We start from the raw sequence: 23,936 nt of genomic DNA on the forward strand, positions 1-23,936 counted from the left end.
CTGGACCCTAAGAGGTCCAGAGGGTCCCTTCCATTTGGCTTTATGCTTTCTCCTTGGAGTAATGAACTAGGGTTGTCATGAAATGAGGGATTCCACTTAAATGAGCATAGAGAACCTTGCATGAGTACCCAAGATTCGACCTTTACGAGATTATGATCTATATGGAAGCTAGATCTATGGATTGGAGGAGTAGATCTGACCTCAGAAGGTCAGATGAATGTCGTCATGGGAGAAAATCGCCGAGTCCATAAGTAGACTCGACGAGTCGAGTCGGGGTTGCCCCGTGATTCGTTGCCGAGTAACTCGACGAGTGAAGAGGGAACTCGTCATGTCTGAGAGGTTTAAAAGTATTCAGAGAACTCGCATGGACTCGCCGAGTTACTCGTATGAACTCGACGAGTCGGCTCAAAGTTTGACCGTTGATTTTTGTTGACTTTTAGGGTTTGGTCAACAATGGGGCCTTTGTGTCAAGAGAGGGGTAAAATGGTCTTTTACCCTTCTGAGGGTGCCAAGAGAGGGTTGAGTCTAGTCTCGAGGATTATATTTATGAGAGTATTTACTTTATGTGATTAGGCGGAGGCTAGACCATATTTCTACCGAGTCAGAGATTTACCGAGACATCCGATGTGAGTCTTCTCACTATACGTTACCTAGAGTGGTATTATGAGTTGACTGGAGGGTCTTATGTGCTATTTATGAGATTATGTGCTATGAATGAGTTTATGTGCTATGTGATATATGTATGTTATATGATTGTATAGACCAGGCCGGAGGGTCCAACGATACAGACCGGTCCGAAGGGTCCAACGATACAGACCGGACTGGAGGGTCCAACGATTCAGACCGGGCCAGAGGGCCCAACGAGCTATGACCAGACCAGAGGGTCCAACGAGCTACGGGACTGGAGGGTCCCGCTGAGACACATCGACCGGAGGGTCGTGCTATAGCCTCGAGTGGCGTATGTGTTGTATGCGGTATTTTGAGGAACTCACTAAGCATTTATGCTTACAGTTGTTGTGTTATGTGTTTCAGGTACTAGCGAGGACTGTGGGAAGGCACCGACGTGAACCGTACACACAGAGTGGATATTTGTCTATGATCTTGGGAATATGTTTTGAGTAATAACAATTGTGAAATAATCTTTTGAGAATGTTTTTAAATGTAATTTTGGTTGTTGAAAAATGAAAATTTTGTTTTGAAAATTACGTTGTTACAACATGGTTGTGTGGACTGTATGTATATCGGTATTTTGGCGGTAACTCACTATGCTTTCGGGCTTACAGTTCAGTGTTTTGTTTCAGGTACTTCAGGAGATCGTGGCAAGGCAAAGGTGTGATCGTACCGCTCCTCATGTTTTATGATTTATGTGATATGGTTCTGGGAAAAACTCTGATGTTTAAACTATTTTGAAAACAAATATATGAACTTAATGGTTTTTGAATGAATTAAAATGTTTTAATTTGGCTCAAATTTTATGGTCGTTACACAAATTCTCATCTATCAACTCTAAGATACCCTCCTTGATCGAACCAAAGATCACCGGAGTCTGCTCAAGTATGATGCGGGTAACCTCTGAAGTGAAAAACTCCCTAGTCTGCTCATCCAACTGCTCGGCCCCCGATCCTGATCCTGATCCCTCCCCAGCACTTGAACTGCTGCTTGCTGGTCTAGGGCGTAAAACCACCATTCTGAAAACACATTATGATAAACGTCAGAAACGCTGATATATCTCGAGGGATCACTACTACTACAGGTTTCCCGGTCTCATCTCCGCCTTGCTTGATTCGAGTACAAATCCTATGCTTCCAGTAGTATGGGCCCCTACTACCTTCCACATCTATCTGTACCTTCCTCAATAACTGCCTCGACTCCACCAAGTCACTACTACTGCTACTGATCTCTGCTACTCTCATCCTAGGCTTGCCCTAGGAAAATCTCAGACTCAACCAAAACCAGTCCTCAGCCACCGAAGGCCTCCTTGTAATGCCAATTAGTCATCACCTGAATACCATCACATGTGACGAGGCTCGGATAATCCTTCGAGTAAAAGACTGATCCCTACAACGGTTAGACTCAAACAAGAGCTGCGTAGTAGGGCCAAATCTAGCACTCTGATATTATTCAACCTTGATCACATGCGATATGACGTATTCACCTAATGGCTAACTCCCATTATTCGGAGTCCCACAAAGCACAAAGCAAGCAGCATTCGGACACAGGAAACTACTCTAGCAATTCTATCCTCATAATGAGGAACTGTACTAGCATACAATGCTAAGCTCATACTATCAGGCATAACCTAAACAGGCTATCCTACTGCTGTCTACTCAATACTAGCATGCAATTCTAATAAAGCTGAAACACATATAGCAGACACATAAGGCATCTTCCTAGATCCTTAGTCCTATTCTAGCATGTTGTTCTACTGAAACTGAAACATATAATCATAATATAAACTTGTATGGGTAATTTGGGAGTACTTACTTGAGCTCGGCTGATCGCATGCACCACACCTTTTTTATGTTTTCAAAACTCTTTTCCTTTTTAAATCTCTTTCTCAAAAATTCTTTTGAAAACATTTCTCTTTCGAAAATCTTTTTACTATTTCCATAGTTTGAGTTCAGTCACACCCGTAAGTGTGCCGGAATCCCTCAAACCAAGGCTCTGATACCAACTTGTAACGACCCAAAAATTTTTGTTTTAATATTACTAAAAACCATATCATCGGATATCATAAATAATAAATCCATAAAATGAGTAACTCAAATGTCATAGTGACTGTGTCTAGACAAAAACTGTATCAATCATAACATTATCCAAATAAAACTCCCAGGATAAAACTAAGGTTGTGGTGTGTGCGATGCCATCATCCCGAGCTCTTCCCTTTGCTTGCGGAAGTACCTGAAACCAAAAATGAAATTGTAAGCACAAAGCTTAGTGAGCTCCCACATACTACCACATACCATACAATAACATACAAAGCACATAATGGGCCTTGCCCACTGCATCGGACTGAAGTTCGGAAACTGTATCGGACCGAAGTCCAGAAACAAACCACGACCTTGCCCTCTGCATCGGACCGAAGTCCGGAACTGATTGAACATAGCATAGCATAAACACATATTAACTAGCATAAACATATATACCGCATACTGCATCGGATCGAAGTCCAGAACACATAACACATAGACATGCTTGAATCACAAAGACACCAAGCACCCTTAACTACTGCATCGGACTGAAGTTCGGAACTGACTGCAAACTAGACAGGCCGACATTGTAGCCGTAGACCCGTTCCAACTGAAAGGAAAACTCACCTCGTAGTGTTGGCTGCTGAGATGCTAACTCTAAAAGTGGCTGACTGCTACTCTGGAACTGTCCAGCTACAAATTCCAAAAACACTAGATCAGTTACTTGTAAATGCTCTCAAGGTAAAATGACTATTTTACCCCTAATCAAGGTCAACTCCCTAGTCAAAGTCAACTCTCAAGTCAACTCTCTGGTCAAAGTCAACTTCCAGTTGACCGGACTCGCCGAGTCAGGGCGTAGACTCGTCGAGTCCCTCCTTTACTAACTATGACTTTAACTCGCTAAGTCCCTTTCCCACTCACTGATTCACCCTGAACTCACAACTCGAAGAAAAACGGGGACTCGCGACTCGACTCGTCGAGTCCTATCGCAGATTCCATACAATCGAATTCTAATCCATTCCAGAGCATCTAACTCGTAGATCTGAGTCCTTGGGACCATCTGAACACGTAAAGTTGCTAACTTTACGTGTAACTAAGAAGGAATGAAGCTATTTCACTTAAACACCACTTTTCTCGGGAAAACTCATCCGACTCGCCGAGTTGTTCAAGCAACTCATCGAGTCTAAGGCAATCTTCATCGGACTCGCCGAGTTGCTCATCCAACTCGTCGAGTCCACGGCTATCTTCATATGACTCGCCGAGTCAAGCTTGCGACTCGCCGAGTCCATTCAGTCCTTTTTCCATACAGACCTGATTTGAGCCATGGAGCGGCTCCAAATCACACATCCAAGCTTCTAGGGCATTCTTATCATGTAAAGTTGCAAACTTTACGTGCATGCATGGCTTTAAAGGCTTCAAATGCCAAAATTAAGCTCTTAATGGGGTTTTAAGCTCAAGGGGGACCTCAATCACGATCATGACTGAAACTTTACACTTCTAGAATGCAATGAGGGTCCAGATCTGAATGAAAAAAAGATGCAAGCTAGCTCCTGGATCTTCCTTCTCTTGTATGGAGCTTCTTTCCTTCCCAAAGCTTCCAAGCACACTCAAACTCAACAATGGGGGCTAGGGTTTACAGGGGAAATGTTCTGAGAGTGATAGAGGCGAGGTTGGGGCGTATAAGTGTGTTTAAATAGGGTGCAAACCCTTAAAATTAGGGCTTCATCCAGACAGGCGAACTCGCCGAGTCTAGCGTATGGACTTGTCGAGTCGCCAGCTTAAATCGCGAGATCATCCCGTCTCTAGTCGACAAATCGGGCCACAGACTCGTCGAGTACCCCTCAAGAAATGAAAAAAAAAACTTTATTTAAATCACATACCAGAAATGGGGCCTTACAGTCCAACCATCCAAACAAGTTAAAACACTATCAAAGCACACTGCCACCTGACACGGCGGCCGGTGGCGGTAAGAGGCGGCAGCCACCACCTCACGGTGGTGGTTTTTAGTTTTCCTTTCGTTCTTCAATTTGTAATCTACACTTTACAATGTTGAAACTCAAAATAAACACACACACACACACACTTAACAACATAAACACACACAGCCACCCTATGGTGCCCGGTGGTGGTAGAAGGTGGCGGTGGCTTTTTCGGGAACCTCGGCTAAACAGAGCACACATGCAATCTCATAACAACCAGAAACAGTAATAACACATGAACACACACCCATAAATACATCCACAGCCACCTCTCACGGTGGCTAGTCACAGCGGAATAAGTAGAAACAGCAGCCACGACGGCGAAGCGGCAGAAAATAGCAGCGACAGCGAGATAACGACCACACACACACACACCATTCTCAAGATCCAGAGGCAGCCACCCACCTGGTGGTGCTCATCAAACGGAAAAACCCCCAACAACAGGGATGACGGCTAGGGCTTGGGATCCCGACTGACGAACGACAGCAACAGTACATCGTGTTCCCCTACAACCCCGATGTCCAGAAACAGCCCCCATCTTCAATGGATTGAGTGTATGGTGGTCCTCAGCTTGACATCGGCAGTAGAGCGGCGACACCCTTGATGAAACAGTCGCATGGCGGACGATACAACACCGAGACCCAACCACAGCCCTTCGATCGGTCCTTCCCAAGAGCAGCGTCGTTCTTAGCATGTCTCAGATTCATCGGTACTCGTCAGGGAACATTTTTGGTGGCTCACGACTTCGACTAGTCTACGAGAGTGGCACTATTGTGGTGTTTGGACGGCGAAGGAGCGGCAACAACGACTATCCTCACTGATCGGAGCAATGAACGAATGGAGGGGCGACTGACTCCACACATGGCGGCTGAACTCTCTCGTTAGGGTTAGGGTTCCCGTAAACGTTATATACCCAGTAACCCTCTAAACTCCTTTCCATAATGACATAATCGGGCCTTCCTTCCCTCTTTTCTTTTAAAATAAGTTCATATTTTACACTTTTAACCCTGCCTTCAGAAATCTTTACAAACTGAATCCAAAACTTACATTTTAAACCCTGATCCCATAAATTTCTTTCATAATAGATCCCTAAATTACCAATAAACCCTTCAGCCTTCAAATCTTTTCAATTTAAGTCCATAAATTACCAAACGTACCCTGACCTCCGAAATTCTATTCAATTTAATCCCAAACTTACTCCTTTAACCCCCGACTTCTAAAACTCTTCACAAATTAGTCTGGGACTCACATTTTACTAATTTATTTAAATAAACGGGGTGTTACATGTATCATGGAACTCGACGAGTTGGTGGACCAACTCGGCGAGTTGACCGAAAGTTGACTTTGACCAGGGTGATTGACTTTGACTTTGACTTTGACCTAAGCTGACCATGAAATAGTAACTAAGGAAGATGATTATGTGTAGGATTTGAGAGGAGTTGATCCCAACAGTGCGGACAGTTCAGACACTTCATGATACTGAGGTAAGTTACCTTCCAGTAGAAGTGGGTCGAAGGCACCAATGTCGGCCCACTAGTAGTTGATTATAGATGAGATAATTGTCTGGTTTGCCACTATTTGTTATGTTTTATGTGCTAGTATGATATGATGCTATTTGTTAGTGGAAGTAGGGGGAATAGTCCCCGTATCCGGTCGATAGAGCCAAGGGGTAGGTTAGGCACCCCGGTATGCCTGACGGTATGATTATGTTATGCTTTTATGTGGAAGTAGTAGGGGGTGAAATAGTCCCCGTAACCGGTTGAGATAAACCGAAGGGGGTAGGTCGGACACCTCGGTATGTCTAACAAGGGTAGGTTAGGCACCCCGATATGCCTTGCAGGGGTAGGTTGAGCACCCCGATATGCTCAGCAGTGTAGGTCGGGCACCCAGATATGCCTGGCAGTATGTGTTATGTATGATATGTGGTATGATGGGGGAACTCACTAAGCTTCGTGCTTACAGTTTTCAGTTTTGTTTCAGGTACCTCTTCAGCAACGGGGAAGGAGCCGGCGTGGTAGCTGCACATCACACGTACACCAAATTTTCGCATTATGAGATTCTTGGGATTGTACTACGACATTATTATTATTCCACGGCATGTTTTATGGTATTTAACTTATGGGATTATGATCGATATAATATTGATGATGTTTTTCAGTAAACTGTTTTACAAGTAACATAATTAAAACAAAATTTTTGACCTTGAAAATTAGGATGTTACAGATGGTTACCTTTTATGTAAATAGGATATAAATTTTAATTTTTACTTTTATACAAGTGCTTTTGAATAAAGATTGGCTTGTTTTTGGGTATCCATTTTCAGACAAGGCAAGAACTGAATCTTATCCGACAGTGATTTATAATTACCTATCATTTGTGTTTAAAAAAAGTACTATTAGATTTTTCTGAGTTTTGTGTTTTTTTATGACAGTGATTTATAATTTCCTATCATTTGTGTTTAAAAAAAGTACTATTAGATTTTTATGAGTTTTGTGTTTTTTTATTACATCACTGTGTATGGGAGTTGTTTAGAATTACCTATTATTTATGTTTAAAAACCTTTTTACTCCTATATTTGTTGGTTTTAAAATGTAGATGTATGTTTTAAAAAATATTCTGTGTTGAATCTTATCCGTCTTGTAGCCGTCGGAAATCCATTACAATCAATTATCGACAAGAATATACTAACAGATTTTGGTCTATTATAATTCCGTCGGTAAAGAGTATAATGATGGTTTTGGCCGTCCGTAATACTCTTTTTTGTAGTAGTGTTGTACTTTGCACATTATTGGTTTGAACTTTAAAAGAACCATTATTCTTTGTAAAAATTGAAACAAAATTTTCATGTTTTGTAAGTACATTTTTTTTTAAATCTTCGAAAACACAATGCCACAACGATCCTTCTTCGATCTTCACAAGTTTTTATTTTTGTTATGTTATTTAAATAATTATTGTGAAACGTTTTCTCATGAATATGCATTAAAAGTTATACCTCTGAACATTTCTACCAAAAAAACAAAGATAATCCTTTAATACATTCATCTGTATTGTCCATACCCACAAAGCAAACAATGATCATATACCCTAAGAAAAATCTATCAATGTTCAAACCAAAGGCCTTTGTTCTTCCTCATTATTTTCCGTTCTAGTTCTTGTGTTCTCTTCACCTGATAAAGAAGAAAGTTCCTTAATCTTTGATGCCCATATTTGCATAGGTTTATTTTCAGGCACCATCTTCAACACAATCCCCATAGACATCAAGATCAAACCAGTGCAATGTTGTTCTGTTAATGGCTTTGTGAATATCAAGTATGAAAGAAGCAAAGTTACCGCCTTTCTAGCTGTTGTGACCTGTCCATAAAGTACAAGTTCAGAAGCACAAAGTACAAGAAATATAGCCCTCAACGGCGTATCACAATTGGTTCTAGGTGGTATACATGTAGATGTTGTGTACCTAATTTATATTTTACATAATCCTTATACTTATAGGACAAAAAAGCGTGAGCCACTTCGGATTCCTAGAAGAATGACCCTTTTGCTTCTATTTTATGATATGCACTAGGCGCAACATATATCTATTTTTTATTTTCTTAAAATTACTACAGCAAAAGTTCTTTAAGATAGGCAAAATAAGTATTTTTTTTACCATATAATCGATTTAACCACTTAAATATTTTTTACTGAGGTTAAACCATTATACTTTTTGACCTGTTAAAAAATACATTTTTCATGCTTATCCTGTCCTAATATCAGGGTAAAATACATAAGACCACAACATACGTCTGCAATATTATTGGTTTAGCCACTAAACTTGTACATTTCATCGATTTAGCCATGAAATTTTTATTATAAAAATAAAAGAAAATAATTTTCAATGGTTAAATCGATAAAATAGTGAAGGTACGGTTTTTTTTTTTTTTTTGTATTTCAACTTTTTTAAAAACCGAGTGACCGGAAAAATGGTTTTAAAAAAAGTATAATATTTAGTTGCTAAAAAAGATAGTCAATTGACTTGATCAATAAAATGCTGAAACTACGTTGTGCTTTTTTGCATTTTTACCCTTCAACATCTAGTAAAAAATATATCATGTTAACCCTAAATAGAAATTACAAAACACCCCTCTCTTTAATTTATGAAGTTGAAGAGAAGCTTGTTACCATTGCAGTGGTGGCTGCTCCAAAGATGGCAATGAGTGAAAGAACCGAAACTTGACCTATAAATGTTGCCATTGCTTCAAAGACCAACACACCATAGACATAAGGATGCTATACACACAAAAAGAAAATATTACAAAAAGTTAGATATGTGATCGGATGTGGAGGTAAAATGAGAGATTCGTTTGGCTTTTTATGTCAAACTAATTAAGATTTGCATTCAATATCGATGACAAATATTGAAAATTACTTTGAATGTTGGATATAATGGTGACTACTTTTTCATATAATATACGTAAACTACATGCAAAAAATTACAACGTACTTTCATTTATTTGTGTATTACTGCATTTTACTTTCATTTTTTTATTATCAAGGCATTGTACAGTATGATAAATTAAACCAATTACAGCATTGTATTTTCTCTTTTTCTTATTGGATACTATACTTAAAAAAAAATTACCCAATTATAGCAGTAAAGATTGCTTTTTATATTGATGGCGTTGCTATAATTGGGTAGAATTTTCGATAAACAATGTTGTAATAGGGAGGATGTGAATGCGATAATAAACAAATCAATACAAGAATATTGGTATAGCTTGCATTTACCTTAATAAACTAAGGATTTGGAGTATAATATGATTAAACTCAACATCCAAGAAAAGTTCGACTTTGAGGTCAACTAATTATATTCAAGTTAAAAAACAAATATGAAATCTTCGAATTAACAAGGAATACCTAATAACCATGTCAAAATATCATAACAAATATTACTAGCAAAAAAAGATTAAGTTGAATTTGTCACTAAAAAACACACAGATTATGAATTCAAAAAATAAAAGGAATAACCTTAAAAATCAAAATCCACAATTCTTTCCAATTTTACCTTAGAACAAGAACTCCAAGCTTTGAACAATTCCCCAGTCAAAATCATTGGTGGAATCAAGAATGGCAATCCGACAACCGTTGAGCAAAAGAGCATCTCCATCTATACAAGAATCCAAGATGAAAAAATGCTTTTTTAAAATTATTAATTTATTAATAATTAATATATGATGAAATATTTTTTTTAATAAATAGACGTTTAAGTCACCTGAGTTGTATCTGGATTCATGGTAAAAATGGCTTCTTGAAAGTTTCCAAGAAATGAGTCCATAACTAAGGCACCAGATACCATCAGAACTCCAATGATGCTAAAATTAGGTGAAGTATTTGCATCGGCTAGAGTGAATAGGATTAGTCCTACTACTAGAAGAAATGCTGAGATATATTCATGAGGAGGGTATTTTCGTCTTAAACCCGGAATAAATGCGCCCATTATCATCACCGGAAGAACCTAAAAATCTCAAGATATCAAGAAATCGAATTTTGAGTTTTGGTAGGGTGGAATACAAATTATCACAAAGTACTTTCATTATTTTATCATTTAGCCACTTAACTATTGTTAAACCATTACACTTTTTTTTACCACTTAATGAAACCATTTTACCTTTTTTTGCATTAAAAAATACTAGAAAAGTACAATGTACTTTCACCATTTTATCAATTTTATTGTTGAACTATTATTTTTTTATGAGATGTAGAAAACAATAGTTTAGTGGCTAAATCAATAAAGTAGTGAAAGTACAGATTTGTTTGTTAAGAAAAGTGTAATGATTTGATCACTAAAAAGAATCATAGTGGCTAAAACATTACAAAATGGTGAAAGTAAAGTGTTATCTTTTTCCTATATTTTGCCCTTTATATACAAGCAAACAATAAACATTGTACCTTGGTAGATTTAAACATAATTTGAGCTGGATAATTAAGGAAAGCCAAAGACCCTTTGGTTAGCCCATGTGAGCCCATAAGAACAACCGAAAGCTTGACATAAGTCTTCCATGGGTTCACAATTTGCTTAATGGTGAACCCTTGCAAGTAAATTAAACCAAGATAAACCCATCCTTGAACGAATGTAAAGTACCACCCATAACTACAATAAACCATTTGCTAATATCAACACTTTGAAAGCTAAATTCAAAAAAAGTTGAGAATTTTTTTAATGAAAAACGAAAAACTTACCTGAATTGAAGCCGATTATATACATATTCCTGGAAAATATCAAGCGTCATACACTGAATCATCATTTTTTGAATGCGCAAAGGTTTTGAGAAGATAATTTATTGAAATTACGTAATATTAATATCAAAATTTTCATATCCATACATGATGCATCCTGCTATTAGATAACTCTTTAGTATTAGAATTATTTTGGTTTATAAAATGGGATTATTGAAATTCACAAATAAACATCGATGATTAAATCTTAATATTTTTTTAGGAGAAAATTAATAAACAAAATGAAATTTTGGGAGGTCTGAAGAAACAGTCAGCAAAACCTAACAGACACTAGAATTTCGCCAGAAAATTGCCAAACTCTTGCATGCAAATGCAAGTCTTAAACATTGTCAGAAACAGTCTTTAATTAAATATTGTTAAATTTTTCCTTTTTTTATTTTTTATTTTTCTTAGGGATTTTGTTCATCTTCAATCAAGATACACGAACTGAAATTAAACAAACATATGAACACCACATTTCTTTGATTTCTTGAACTATTACCTAGAAAGGAGTGAAAGTGTTCAATTAAGTGAAATAAAACCGAAATTCTTCGATTTCATTGCAGGGTTTTTGAAGAAATTACCTCGCAGACGCCATTAACGAGGTACCCGAAGAAAAATCCAGAAGAACAAAGGAGAAATTGTTGCCATTTGGGTCTGGTTGAAAGAGAAACACCAAGCAGAGATCGAGCTTGTTCTTCGTTGTTCTTCATTTTCTCCTCCCTGTTTCTCTGTACTCTGTTTTCTTCGGGAAAAAGGTCGATGATTTTATGATGAATGCACGGATTTCTTCTGAAAAATGGAATCGAACGCTTAATCGATCAGCTGCGTGTTTTGCATTTAAACATTAGAGAGAACGAGATTGATTAAAGAGAGCGTGTGGATGTTCGATCACGTTTACCATGTATCAAGAACACATGAAGAAGGGTTTAAGTATAGCCAGGCTGAGAGGAAAAAAGACAGAGAATTGCGTGCAAGATTTTATATAAAAATGCATTTTGTATTTTAACTTCTTTAAGACAGTATATTGCATGTTTTTAACAAAATAGCAACATATATTAAACCCTTTTATCAATAATAAATTTTATATCTGATTAATATGATATAGCATAACTTGATTGACGATTTATTCATGTTGCTCTCTTACACGACTATTGACAAAATTTGGTTTTAAATCAATAGTTAAAATTATTCATTCTAAAATAACCGGTGATTATTAGTTGATTTCAGCAATATTTTACCAAAATAAACCAAATGGAATTGATTTAAAGATATGATTATGATTCAAATATGCTAAACAAGTTAAGTTTTTTTTTGAACTGCAGGAATTATATTAAACAAAAAAACTAGCCAGGGGCTAGAGATTACAATTGTTTGACAGACAAAAGAGAAGTAAATCAAAATAGGATAGGAAATAGAAATACAAATACAAGAATTATGTAGATTACAGTGGCAATCTAATATTGGGTCGAGCACCTGGATTTCTCCTTTCCTCTTCCGTGCATTTATCCATAATTGGGACAACCTATACTCCAGCAACCAACCCCGATTTAGATGATGACTTTGTTTTTGGTCCGTGAGCCATATCCTTCCATTACGTTTGTACCTCTCTCTCAAGATCCGAATCCATCTTTAGTCCACTGCTTTGTCTATTGGGGTGATAAATCAATTATTTGATAATGTTGCTCTTCCTCTTCAGTTTAGATCATCTAGTACAACAGAAGGTGAGTGAAATGAATTGTCGATCCCACCAAATCAGGGGCAAAATTGTCCAATTTGTCCAATTTGTCCAGAAACCATCCAGAATTTTAGATGCAAGCTTAGCTTTTGACTAGAACTTGCAATAAAAGCATGATCTTGTTGTCTTTGCCGGCTCCAAACAGCAACACATATGTTGTCTTGATCCAATTTCCTTCAATACCTGCAAATTAGGATGCAACACAGAAAAGGAGAAGAAAAAAACGCACACCAAGAATTATTATAATGTCCCCCAACACGCAGCCCTGATTTCACACGAAAGAAACCACCATGAAAAAGAACCTAATCACAGCCATTTCCAGATCACCCACATGTATATCAACATAATTGCTTCCTGAATTTGATGAAGGTTACCCCTGCTCAGCGCTAAGTTTCTACAGTGTAGCATTTCGTTCAATGAGTCAAAAGATGATGGGAACATATACCACCATTTCTGTATACAGCTCCAAACTTCTTGTGAGATAGAGCATTCAGTTAGTAAATGAGATTCGGATTCCTCAGCTATATTGCATAGTGGGCAGGTAGTCACAAGTACAATACCCCTTTTATTTAGATTTACCCTGGTGGGAAGCCGGCTATGACAAATTCGCCACGCTAGGATATTCACTTTACCAGGGACCAGGTTGTTCCATTCCCAAGAACTAGCTGGTGCTTTTGGTAAAGTTGTTTCGTCGATGAATCTCCTGAGGGAGGCCACCGTATATATCCCTCAGGGTTCTAGGTTCCAGGTCATGTTGTTTTCTTGCCTGGCTGTCGATATTGAGAAAAGATTACAGAGGTTCAGATTATCTTTGGACAAGAGGTTATGGAGGTTCACAATGTTTCCCCAGCAGTATCCTTTCCTCTTAGCTCTGGAAGGGGCATTAAATCCCCCATCATTCCCATATATTGATTTTATGACATCTTTCCAGAGCTCATGTTTTTTGGAATAAAAACGCCACCACCATTTACCTAATAGTGCTAGGTTGTGAGCCTTCAGACTGCCTATGTCAAGTCCTCCATATTTTTTCATTGTCAAAATTTTATCCCATGCGATCCATGTTATCCTTTTTTTCTTGGATGACCCGCCCCAGAAGAAGCGGCATCTCAATTTCTCAAGTGTTTTTAATACCTTAACTGGAGCTTTGTAGAGCGAGAATAGGAATGAGCCAAGGCTCCCCAACACTGATTTGCATAATGTTAATCTGCCCCCAAATGACAAATTTTTGGCTTTCCATTTTGACAATTTTGCTTGGAATTTAGATATGAGGGGATTCCAATGAACCACTCTAGACATACTTGCACCCACAGGCATTCCTAGATATATGAAGGGGAGGTTCCCAATTGAGCAGTTAACGCTTCTTGATAGATATTCTAGTTCCACCTCTCTAACTCCAATCTCAAAGAGCTTGCTTTTGGTTATGTTGACTTTCAGACCTGAGGATAATTCAAAGCACCTCAGAATTCTGACTAAATTTTTTGCGTTTTGTATTGACCAGGAACCAAGGAAGATTGCGTCGTCGGCGTATTGAAGATGTGATATGTTAGGTCCATTGTTTGGTAATTGAACTCCTTTAAATATGCCCTATTCTTTGGCCTCTTCCAGCGCTGTGTTAAGACCCTCTGCAGCCAAAATGAATAGAAATGGAGACAGGGGGTCACCCTGTCTTACTCCCCGCCTAAGTGGAAATTCTTTGGAGGCGGATCCGTTAATGATTACCGAAGCACGAGCTGAGGAGAGACAGCCGAAGATCCACTTACGCCATTTCTGGCCAAAGTTCATTTGAGCCATTACCGAATCGAGATATTTCCAATTGAGGCAATCGAATGCCTTCTCGAAATCGACTTTAAAAAGAAACGCCTTCGATTTACTCTTCCGGAGCCAAGATATCACTTCGTTTATAATCAGCGGGCCATCAAGAATATTGCGGTCTTTGATGAACGTCGTTTGTGTATGACTAACAACTTGTGGGATATATCTTTTCAGTCTTTCCGCTAAGACTTTGGCTATGATTTTATATAAACATCCAATTAGACTGATCGGGCGGTATTCATCGAGGGAAATCGGGTCGGATGTTTTGGGGACAAGAATGATGAATGAGGAGTTGCATCCCCTATCAATTACACCTGTAGACTCGAAGTCTTTGATTGCTAGGTATATGTCACCTTCCATTGTGTCCCAATGTTTCTTAATGAAAGCAAAGGTGAATCCATCAGGTCCAGGGGCTCTATCATTTCCGCATAGCCACACCGCCGATTTGATTTCTTCCACTGTAATTGGGTCTTCTAAGCTTTGAGTTTGAATAGGGCTGAGCTTTTTGAATTTTTGACTGTGGAATTGAGGTATGTTGCTGATTTGTTCAGTGAACTTTTTGGAGAAAAATTCAAACGCTTCTTTTTTGATTGTTTCTGGGTTGGATGTCCAGAAACCATTGATGTTAATGCCAAATAATTTTTGAGATCGATAATTTTTATTGATCAGCCCATGGAAAAACGCCGAGTTTTCATCACCTTCTAGAGCCCATTTACAGCGGGATTTCTGTTTTAGGTCAAGTATGCGTTTGGCTTCAAGATCCATCAATTCTCTGTGTAGATTTTTTCTGAGTTCGATCTTCGAATCATCTACTGGATACAGTTCTGCGTTAATATCTATTGAGTCGATTTCCTTTGTTAACTCTTCCACTCTTTTATGTTCCTTCACATTTTTATAGTTCCTCCATTCCTTGATTTTCTCTTTGGTATTTTTTAGTTTGCCAGCCACCACTTGTAACGGGACGAGGGAAGTAAAGGCTCCTATGGCTGTGTTACATACCCATCCTTGTTTAACAACTCCTTCCAGTTCATCATCTAATAGCCAGGAATTGAAGAATCTAAATGGGGGTGCCCCAAAGTCACTATCTGATGATGAGAGGATTAGTGGACAGTGATCAGAGTGAAGTCTCGGAAGGACCGTAACTATCAATTGAGGCCAATCATTAGAGCAGTTATGTGAAATTAGGAATCGGTCAAGTTTGCTATGTTTGGAGCAGTCTGAGCTCATATACGTGAATTTCCGCCCACCGATAGGAAGATCAATTAACCCCGCAGAGGCTATGAATTTATTGAAGTGATATGCAGTGGAAGAGCAAAATGAGGACCCAATTCTCTCTTCCGCTGATCTGACTGCATTGAAGTCTCCGAACACCACCCATCGAGTGTTATCCTCTGCGCATATGACTCTTTCCAGGTTTGACCATAGCATTTTCCTTCGAGATGGGTCATTTGGGGCATAAACGTTTATAAATCCATATGATGACTTCGAGGCGATCCAAGATCCTTTCACTGCTAAGAAATTGTCCCCTTTTATGGTTACAGAGCATTGAAATGTTGATGGATCCCATAGTGTGGCTATCCCCCCTGACAGTCCGATCGAGTCAATTGTTTCGCACAAGAATGATGATGAGCCCCAGATTGCCTTATCTAATTTGCCTTTAAATTCTGAGGTTTTTGTTTCTTGAATTCCAAGTAGCGATATATGATTTTTACTTTTAAGGGTTTTGATCCATTCTCGTTTTACCTTACACCCGACACCTCTGCTGTTGATGGAGAGAATCTTCATTGATTAATAATGGTGACACTCCTTTTCTTGATGATGTTTCTTATTTCCTCTTGAAATTCGTTGATTTGAAATCCAATCCTCTCTCCAGTGGCTATAGTCTGTTCTATTTCCTCATTTGTATTTAGAGAGGTTTCTCTTCTATTCGACTCCATTGTATGGTGGTTTGGGGATTTTGATTTATCGTGTGATTCTGTGGTTTTTGATCTTACTGGAGATAAGTTGAGGTCTATGTATTTATTTATTTGTGCTGTCGGATGGAGGATATGGTGATGTTGGGATTGGGGATTGGTTTGTGATCCGTTAGTATCGGTTGGGATTTGGGATTGGGCTCCATTAAGCTGTTCGGATATGTTGTGTTGGGCTACCGAGTTATAAGATTGGGCTTGCCTGGGGTGGTTTTTATCTTGAGGTGGATTTGGGGATAAAGGGCGAGAAATGTGATTAGCATTAGGTTGCGCCGATTCCAGTATATTGTTTGATCCCCTAGGCGATGGTGAATCGTCGCTTGCTTGGTTATGAGTCGGTGACCTCGGGATCTGTAGTCTTTGTGGTTTACGAGGATGGATAGTGTTTGGGAGTGACTCTTCCACTACCGTTTGTGGCGATAGAGGTATCGATTCCCCTTCTGCCTGGTAAGCATTGAGTTCCGGCGAAGCCGCCGGAATGGGTATACCGTCAATCTCTCCATCCTCGTCGATTTCATAGTCTCCGATATCGTCGATATCTTCGCCGACGGATCCTAAATCATCATCATTAACGTTCCATAGAGTGCTAGGATAGAATTCGAAGTCGTTTCTAGCCAGAACTGGACTTAGTCTGGAAGATTCGAATATGTCCTCCATGATTGTGATTCGGTACGGGAGATTGTCAACTACTATGGTGATGTTCTTATTGATGAGTCCTGGGTGGGATGTAAGGATACCTACTCGTCCAAATGCCATGTTTGGGCAGTCCGTTTGGCATTCATCTGGGATTACCACCGTGCCCCAATTCTTGGCTATTGCTGAAAATGCTTCTTCACACCATGCATGTTGAGGTACCCCAGAGATCATGATGGAAGCAATTCTCTCAATGAAGTTTTCTTCCGGTTTCCAGTGGTATAAATTTTTGAACCATGGTCTCCATATATGTTCTCCTTCTGTTAACATTTTGTTCTTCTCTGCCTCACTCTCAAATTCAACCAGCATCTTAAGGCCCCCTAGATATCTCATAACAATGTTTGGGCATCCTTCGACATCATTGAAAGCTTTCACGTTCATTAGGGCTTGAAAGTTTTCGGTTTCACCTACGAGTGCTCTCTTCAGAAATTCCCTGGTTTCCGGGGTGGATGACATTTTGACCATTGGCACTTTGTTCTGTGGCGCTTCTGGATGGTTTGTGGTAGGTGGTGAGGGTGGGTTGGGAGGGATTCCTTGGACTGCTTCGGCATAGGTTTTGTAAGGTGGAGGATGTTGGTTGGAGTGATTGATTCCTCTGTGGTTTTTTGATATATGGTGGAACGGTTCTGATTGATGATGGTTGTGTTTTTCTTGTCTGACAGCGTTGATAGGGTAGGGTCGTTCTGGGTAGTCATGGGGTTGGTGTCGGGGTGGCGGTTTCCTACGTTGGAATCTTGCTAAGTTTATGTGAAGCTTATGTTGCCCAATCCAAATATCGTTGAGTTTCCTTTCAAAGCCTGTAGGGTCATTTACCCTGATGAATCTTACGAATCCAAACCTCTTGTTTTGGATGTTCTTTTTCTTTGCGATGTATACATCTACTACTAGTCCGTATTCTTGAAAGATCCTCCATAAATCTCTTTCTTCCAACTGATACGGAAAATTCTGGAAGAAATAGGATATTGCTACTCTGTTTATGTCTTCATTGTCTTCTTTTCTCCTCCGACGCCGGACTTCCTGCCACGCTCCTGTTTCTCTCATATCCCTCTCCACACCAGATAAACGTTAAAAAAGTGCTGATGCACTCCCTACAGCTTAAATGTCGTTTAAAGTGTATTCATTACTTCAAGTACCAAGACCAATTCAATGTTTTATTCAATAAAATTATATTACTATTTCAAAATATAATTTAGAAATTATATTTAAAATTATTTATTTAACATTTTAAAAACTATAAAAAACAATTATAAGTGATACAACCCCATTAAATTTCACAAAAAGAAAACTTAATATAACGGCCCAAAATTCATAAGTAACAATTTCATTTTTCAGTTCATCAACCTAAAAAACATATGTCTCGAAAATATCCAAAACACAACTTATCACAAATACAAGAGTAACATAGATCATAAAAGGCAGAAATCATGAGGAAGATGGTGTGCCATCAAGTCGGGCTATTCCCTTTTGTACTGGAAGTACCTGAAACCAAAAATATATCTGTAAGCATAATACTTATTGAGCTTCCCCAAAATATCACATACGCAATACTCATAAAATAACAACACGTGGTTGTGTCAGGTCCGTAACAACCCTTGGATTTGTATCAACCCTATGCAACAACAAATGGTGTGTCAGGTCCGTATCAACCCCGAGTTCATATAACTCCGAGCCCAAATTGGCTTCATGCATATATCATACAGTCTCAAAAATAATAATCGCATAATGGTACACATCCTACACATACAAATCAGTGGTTCGACCTTGGTGCCTTTAACTCACTAGTGTGGTAAGAAGGCTCACCTCTAATTGAAGATAACATAATCACACACTCGAGCTGTTGCTAGCATGTAACACCCTGTTTTCAAATCGTTTCATTATTCGAGATCATGACCTAAAGATTAGTTATCATAGGGTTTCGGGCCTTGAGGGAAAGAGATGTTTAGATCCCTTTGGATGTGGGTAATGTAGAGTAAGGTGATTCGAGAGTTCGGTTTGTGCTTTGGAGCCCAAGGGTATGATAGTAAAGTGGTGGTTCGGTCCTTTCATGAATTCAGGATTTAAGTTCGCAAATTTTAAGTAAAATTATAATTAATAGGATTTTAGAGCTTGTCATTACCTTTCCATAAATATAAGGATCGTCAGAATCAGAGTTAGAACGAAGAAGTTATGGCCTTCGGAAGTTAGGAGGATTTTGGGCTAAGCCGGGTACGTTGGGCATACCAGGCAGGGATGATCGGGGTGTGCCATTGAGTACATTGGGTGTACCTGGAGTACGTTGGGCATACTCAAGTCTGGTTCAAACCCTAATTTAGGGTCTTGGACCCTATTTAAAGTCTTTAACTCATTCTCAAAACCTCTTATCTTCAGCCTTCATCCCATTTAACCCTAGGTTCGAAACTCTAGCCTCTCTTGTGTAAATTACAATACTTGGTGTGATTTTTGGTGTGTCGTGGAGGAGAAGAAGAACTTGTTAGAAGCATTGCTTGGCTTGGAGATTGTGGACCCAAGCTTTAATCATCTTCATCAACTTCCAAGAGGTATAAAGCTTCTAACTTGATGACTTTATGTGTTAGATCTATCCTAGGGCTTGTTTTGGGATTATTATGGTCCCTTAAGTCATCCTTGTGTGTGACAACCCGAAATTTCCATTCTGAACAAACCAATTGAAGCCAATAGAAGTAGAACAGTTACAGTGAAAACTCAGATTTCGAGTATAAGTTTGGCAGTTTTCAGGATTTTACACTTAAGGAGATATTAGGAGAGTGGATGCACTAGGGTTTTGTGCAACACTGTTATTCCAATACTCTAGGATATTAGAGTTCATTCCGAGAATAGAAATATTTTCTGCCAAAAATCCCAGGACTATATATAGAAAACTGAACCAAATAGTTCATTAGTTGAATTCCAGTTAGAGAAAAGCCAAAATTCTCTCTCACGGATCTTCGGGTTTTTATCCCAAATTGTGAGTACTTCGATCTAGTTATGTTATATAGATTAGATTGTGTTTAGAAACACCAATTTCATAACAAAATGACTAGACTCGGGAGTTTACCGCCCAAGAACGTTCTTGGGGAGTAAACTCCAATATGTGGCTTAAATGCTACTTAGTCCTTTCCCCGTGATTTGTAACTACCTTAGACTTGTATGCTAGTGTGTATATGACTAGAAAACATCAAAATCGGATTAAGACCCCAAGATTTGGGAGTTTACCGCCCAAGAACACTTGGGGAGTAAACTCCATTTTAAGGTCCTAAAGGGTTCCAATGACCCTCAAAGCTTTAGAACTCGAACTAGAACCCACCATTGCATGCTTAGGACACCAAAAGCTATTAGAATCATTGATGAAAGTGAGTTCACGGCCAAGGAGCTTCTTGGGCCGTGAACTCCATGTTTAAGGGTCAAAATGCCTTGAAAACCTTCCTTAAGCCAAGAGACAAATTAGGACAAGTACCCTAGTGTGTTTGGGGCTAGCAAACACCACTAAAACACCAAGAAAAGGGAGTTTACGGCCCAAGATATTTTAGGGCCGTGAACTCCAATATATGGTGCCAAATGGTGCCATAATTCCTCCTAAAGCCTTGAACAATTGCCTAGAACATATCCTATGTGAGTATGGGACTTGAAAGCATCATAAACACCCTCCCAAGGGAGTTTACGGCCGTAAACTCCAAGGGTATATGGTCCCTGGGCCGTAAACTCCTTAAAGGAGTTAATATGACACCCAGACACTTGATTTAGCCTTGAAACAATTCACCACATGAGCTGTATAATTGTTAGACTTCATTTAGGGGCTTTGTTGAGAGTTTACGGACAGGAGTTTACTCCCCTGGGCCGTAAACTCCAAGACATATGGTCATTTGACCATAAACTTCCATTAGAGGCATTGCACTCCTTTGTTGCAACCCATTAGCCTCCTAGCACTTGACCAAAAGTGTTTTCCTCGCGTTTAAATGTTTATACTTATATAATTAGTGTTTTAATCACTAATTATTTATATACATATGTCTTCATATGTAATTAGGATCATTGTGTGTGTCTAAAGTCTCCACTTGACACCAAGCACTTGTCTGATCCTTCCTTACGATAACAGTCCGTTCAATTCCAGTCACCTACTGCAGGTGAGTTCATACCCCTTAACTAATGTTTTAAACTATTTTTAAATGTTTTATGGGGGGATACAAGTAGAATCATGCTAGTTATTATATCAATCACATGTGATTAATATACAGCATTCAAATGATTTGGCTACTCATTAGCCGTTTTACCAAACAGTTTCCTTCAAATGATTTTTATAAACATTTTATATGTTTCAAACTCCTTATTACACTGTACATTTTACTCTATATATCACATTTCCAACTTATTTACAATTGTGTTTCAAACAAATGTTTCTTTATACTAAACTGTTTTATCAAACCCATGCCTTCAAACTGTTTTATAGATTGACATCAAGTCGATCTTTTCTTAAGATAATATTTATGTTCAAATGTTTTACAAAACTTATTTATGCTTTTATATTATAAATTGCATGCCTCTATATGTATAGTTATATAAGAAATGTTTAAAAGACTTAGGAAGGCTATCCACCCTATTTCCTTTTCGCGCTTGAGATGTGGTCTGGTGGGATATCGGGTACTCATCCGAAGGTCGTTTAAATATTAGTTATATATCATGTGTACATATATAGTCATAAAAGGTCCTTCCAGTTCATCCCATGCCCTTGGGTAGCAAGGGTATACATCCATGTCCATACGTACCAGTTAGATTACTAGTAAACTACCATATGGGTAGTTTAGGAAGATACTAGAACAATTACTAGAACGCGATATCATACAATGAGTCAGTTCATTCATGAGTCAATACTTTCTAGAACATTATAGTACATCACATATACAACTATACTAGGAAAAGAACATATACAACGATACTAGAACGAGTACATTACTATACTTGCTAGATAGAGAGAGAACACACATTACAGCTAGCACACGTCGAACATTTCCGTACATTACACTTACATTAATATGTTCATAAAATTGTGATCCACTATATCGGAGCATGCCTTAAATGTCATGGCCCGAGTTGTAGCCAGAGTCTCTTGAAGGGAGAGCGTGAGTTTGCATATAGATCTATACTGGACTGACTATCCTACACCTTGTTGCTAGCTACAGCGGGACTTGCAGGTCTGCGGGTGCCAAACGTTATACCTTTTTACGACTATACCTTGTCGTTGTTACCAGTCGATAGTATGGTGCAATTAATCACATGATGCCTTAATATAAATCCGGTTTAAGGTAGTTAGTACAGCAGTAGTTCTTATAGCGCTACGTTTTAGTACTACATTAATTTTCCCTGTACACATATTTAGTGATCTTTTCACTTAAACGATAAATGTAAAAACTATATTTTGTTAATAAAGTTACACTTGGGAAAATTACACACTTTTACATGACACGAACATTTAGAACAGTTAAGTCTTGGTAGAAGACTACATTGAGAACAGTTAGGTCTTGGTAGAAGACACCCTTATATAATAGTAGGAAATCATAGGGATTTCTAGAGTTTTTCAAACGTTTACAGTTGTTTTACAAACATTTTCATACTTACAGTTCATATACAAATTCTTACATACAAATACTTACATACAAATTAAGACACTAAAATACTTATGATCTCAACAGCTCCAAAGCTGATACTCGCTTTCAAAATTACTTGTATCCTCAGGTCATCATAGACAGGTACCGATGCAAGGAGAAAGGAAGATGGAGCTTGTTCAAGACTCATCTTTCATTTTGATTTATGCTTTAGTGTTTATCAAAATTTGACAGAACACATTTGTATAATAATTATATTATTAATGCAATGGATGATGTTGTTGCTTGTTTACTACTTTACATTGTTGTGATATTATACATGACGTCCTTCGCCCCAGAAAGTTTCCGCCGTTCTTGGTTTTGGGGTGTGACATTGTGAGTATAAGCTACTCCAGGAGCTTAAAATGTTAGATCTTAGCATTTTATGAGGTTGTGGGTGCATAAAAATGCCATCTTGATGGGTTTTGGTGAATCATGTTATAGTTGGTTTCGGGACCCAAAAATATGTTGGATTAGGTGTCTAAGCCCATAACTATAATTTATATGTATTTGACCTGATAGTAGCATGTCCTTTTGGGTTGCCTTCACCATAGCAATTTAATATGATGAATTATGGAGATTAAGGTTAATTGTGAATTATTAATATATTATAAGAATGATATATTAATTGAGAAATCATATTATTTAATTAGTATTGATCAGAAATTAATTTGGTGATCAAAAGAGACTGGTTAAATTACGGGGACTGGTATTGCAATTATGTGATAGTTGCAAGTTGGGCTTATGGATCCCTAGGAAGGGATGGACGAAATTCTATGTGTAGCCCAAAGTGATTTCATCCTAAGGAAGCTTCTGGAAGGATCTAATAGGTTGCTTAAGGCCTAAGCAGAGAATTAGAGTTCCAGTCAGAAACCTTAGAAGCTCAACTGTATAAGAAACCCCTAGGATCCCTAAAATCGACCACTGCATCCTAAGAGGAAGCCCTAGCAGATTTTTAGAGCCTTCCCACCTCTTTCATATTCTTCTGATTGCTACTTGGTGTTTGTGACTCACTAGAGGTGCAACAATTGAGGCACTAAGCTCTTGAAGGTCAAAATCTACAAGCTACAAGGAAAATGTATTCTTCCAACTATGTTTTATGTTACAAATCTCTAAAATTGTATGCTAGTTAGGATTCATGCTTCAGATGATTAGATGAGTACAAATCA

At 38.4% G+C, this 23,936-nt stretch overlaps 1 protein-coding gene across 1 annotated transcript; it reads right to left on the reverse strand.

Annotated features, from left to right (window-relative positions):
- Positions 1-7,646: 7,646 nt before the first annotated feature.
- On the reverse strand, positions 7,647-11,897 carry LOC111880944 (UDP-galactose/UDP-glucose transporter 2). The gene is made up of 7 exons (XM_023877361.3): positions 11,506-11,897; positions 10,886-10,914; positions 10,595-10,796; positions 9,918-10,160; positions 9,711-9,812; positions 8,828-8,935; positions 7,647-8,020 (listed from the first exon to the last, which is right to left on the reverse strand). The coding sequence occupies exons 1-7, from the start codon at positions 11,632-11,634 to the stop codon at positions 7,775-7,777; spliced, it is 1,059 nt and encodes a 352-aa protein (XP_023733129.1). The 5' UTR covers positions 11,635-11,897; the 3' UTR covers positions 7,647-7,774.
- Positions 11,898-23,936: the final 12,039 nt, after the last annotated feature.

The sequence above is a fragment of the Lactuca sativa genome, chromosome 3, assembly GCF_002870075.4.
Source record: "Lactuca sativa cultivar Salinas chromosome 3, Lsat_Salinas_v11, whole genome shotgun sequence".
Classification (NCBI taxonomy): domain Eukaryota; kingdom Viridiplantae; phylum Streptophyta; class Magnoliopsida; order Asterales; family Asteraceae; genus Lactuca; species Lactuca sativa.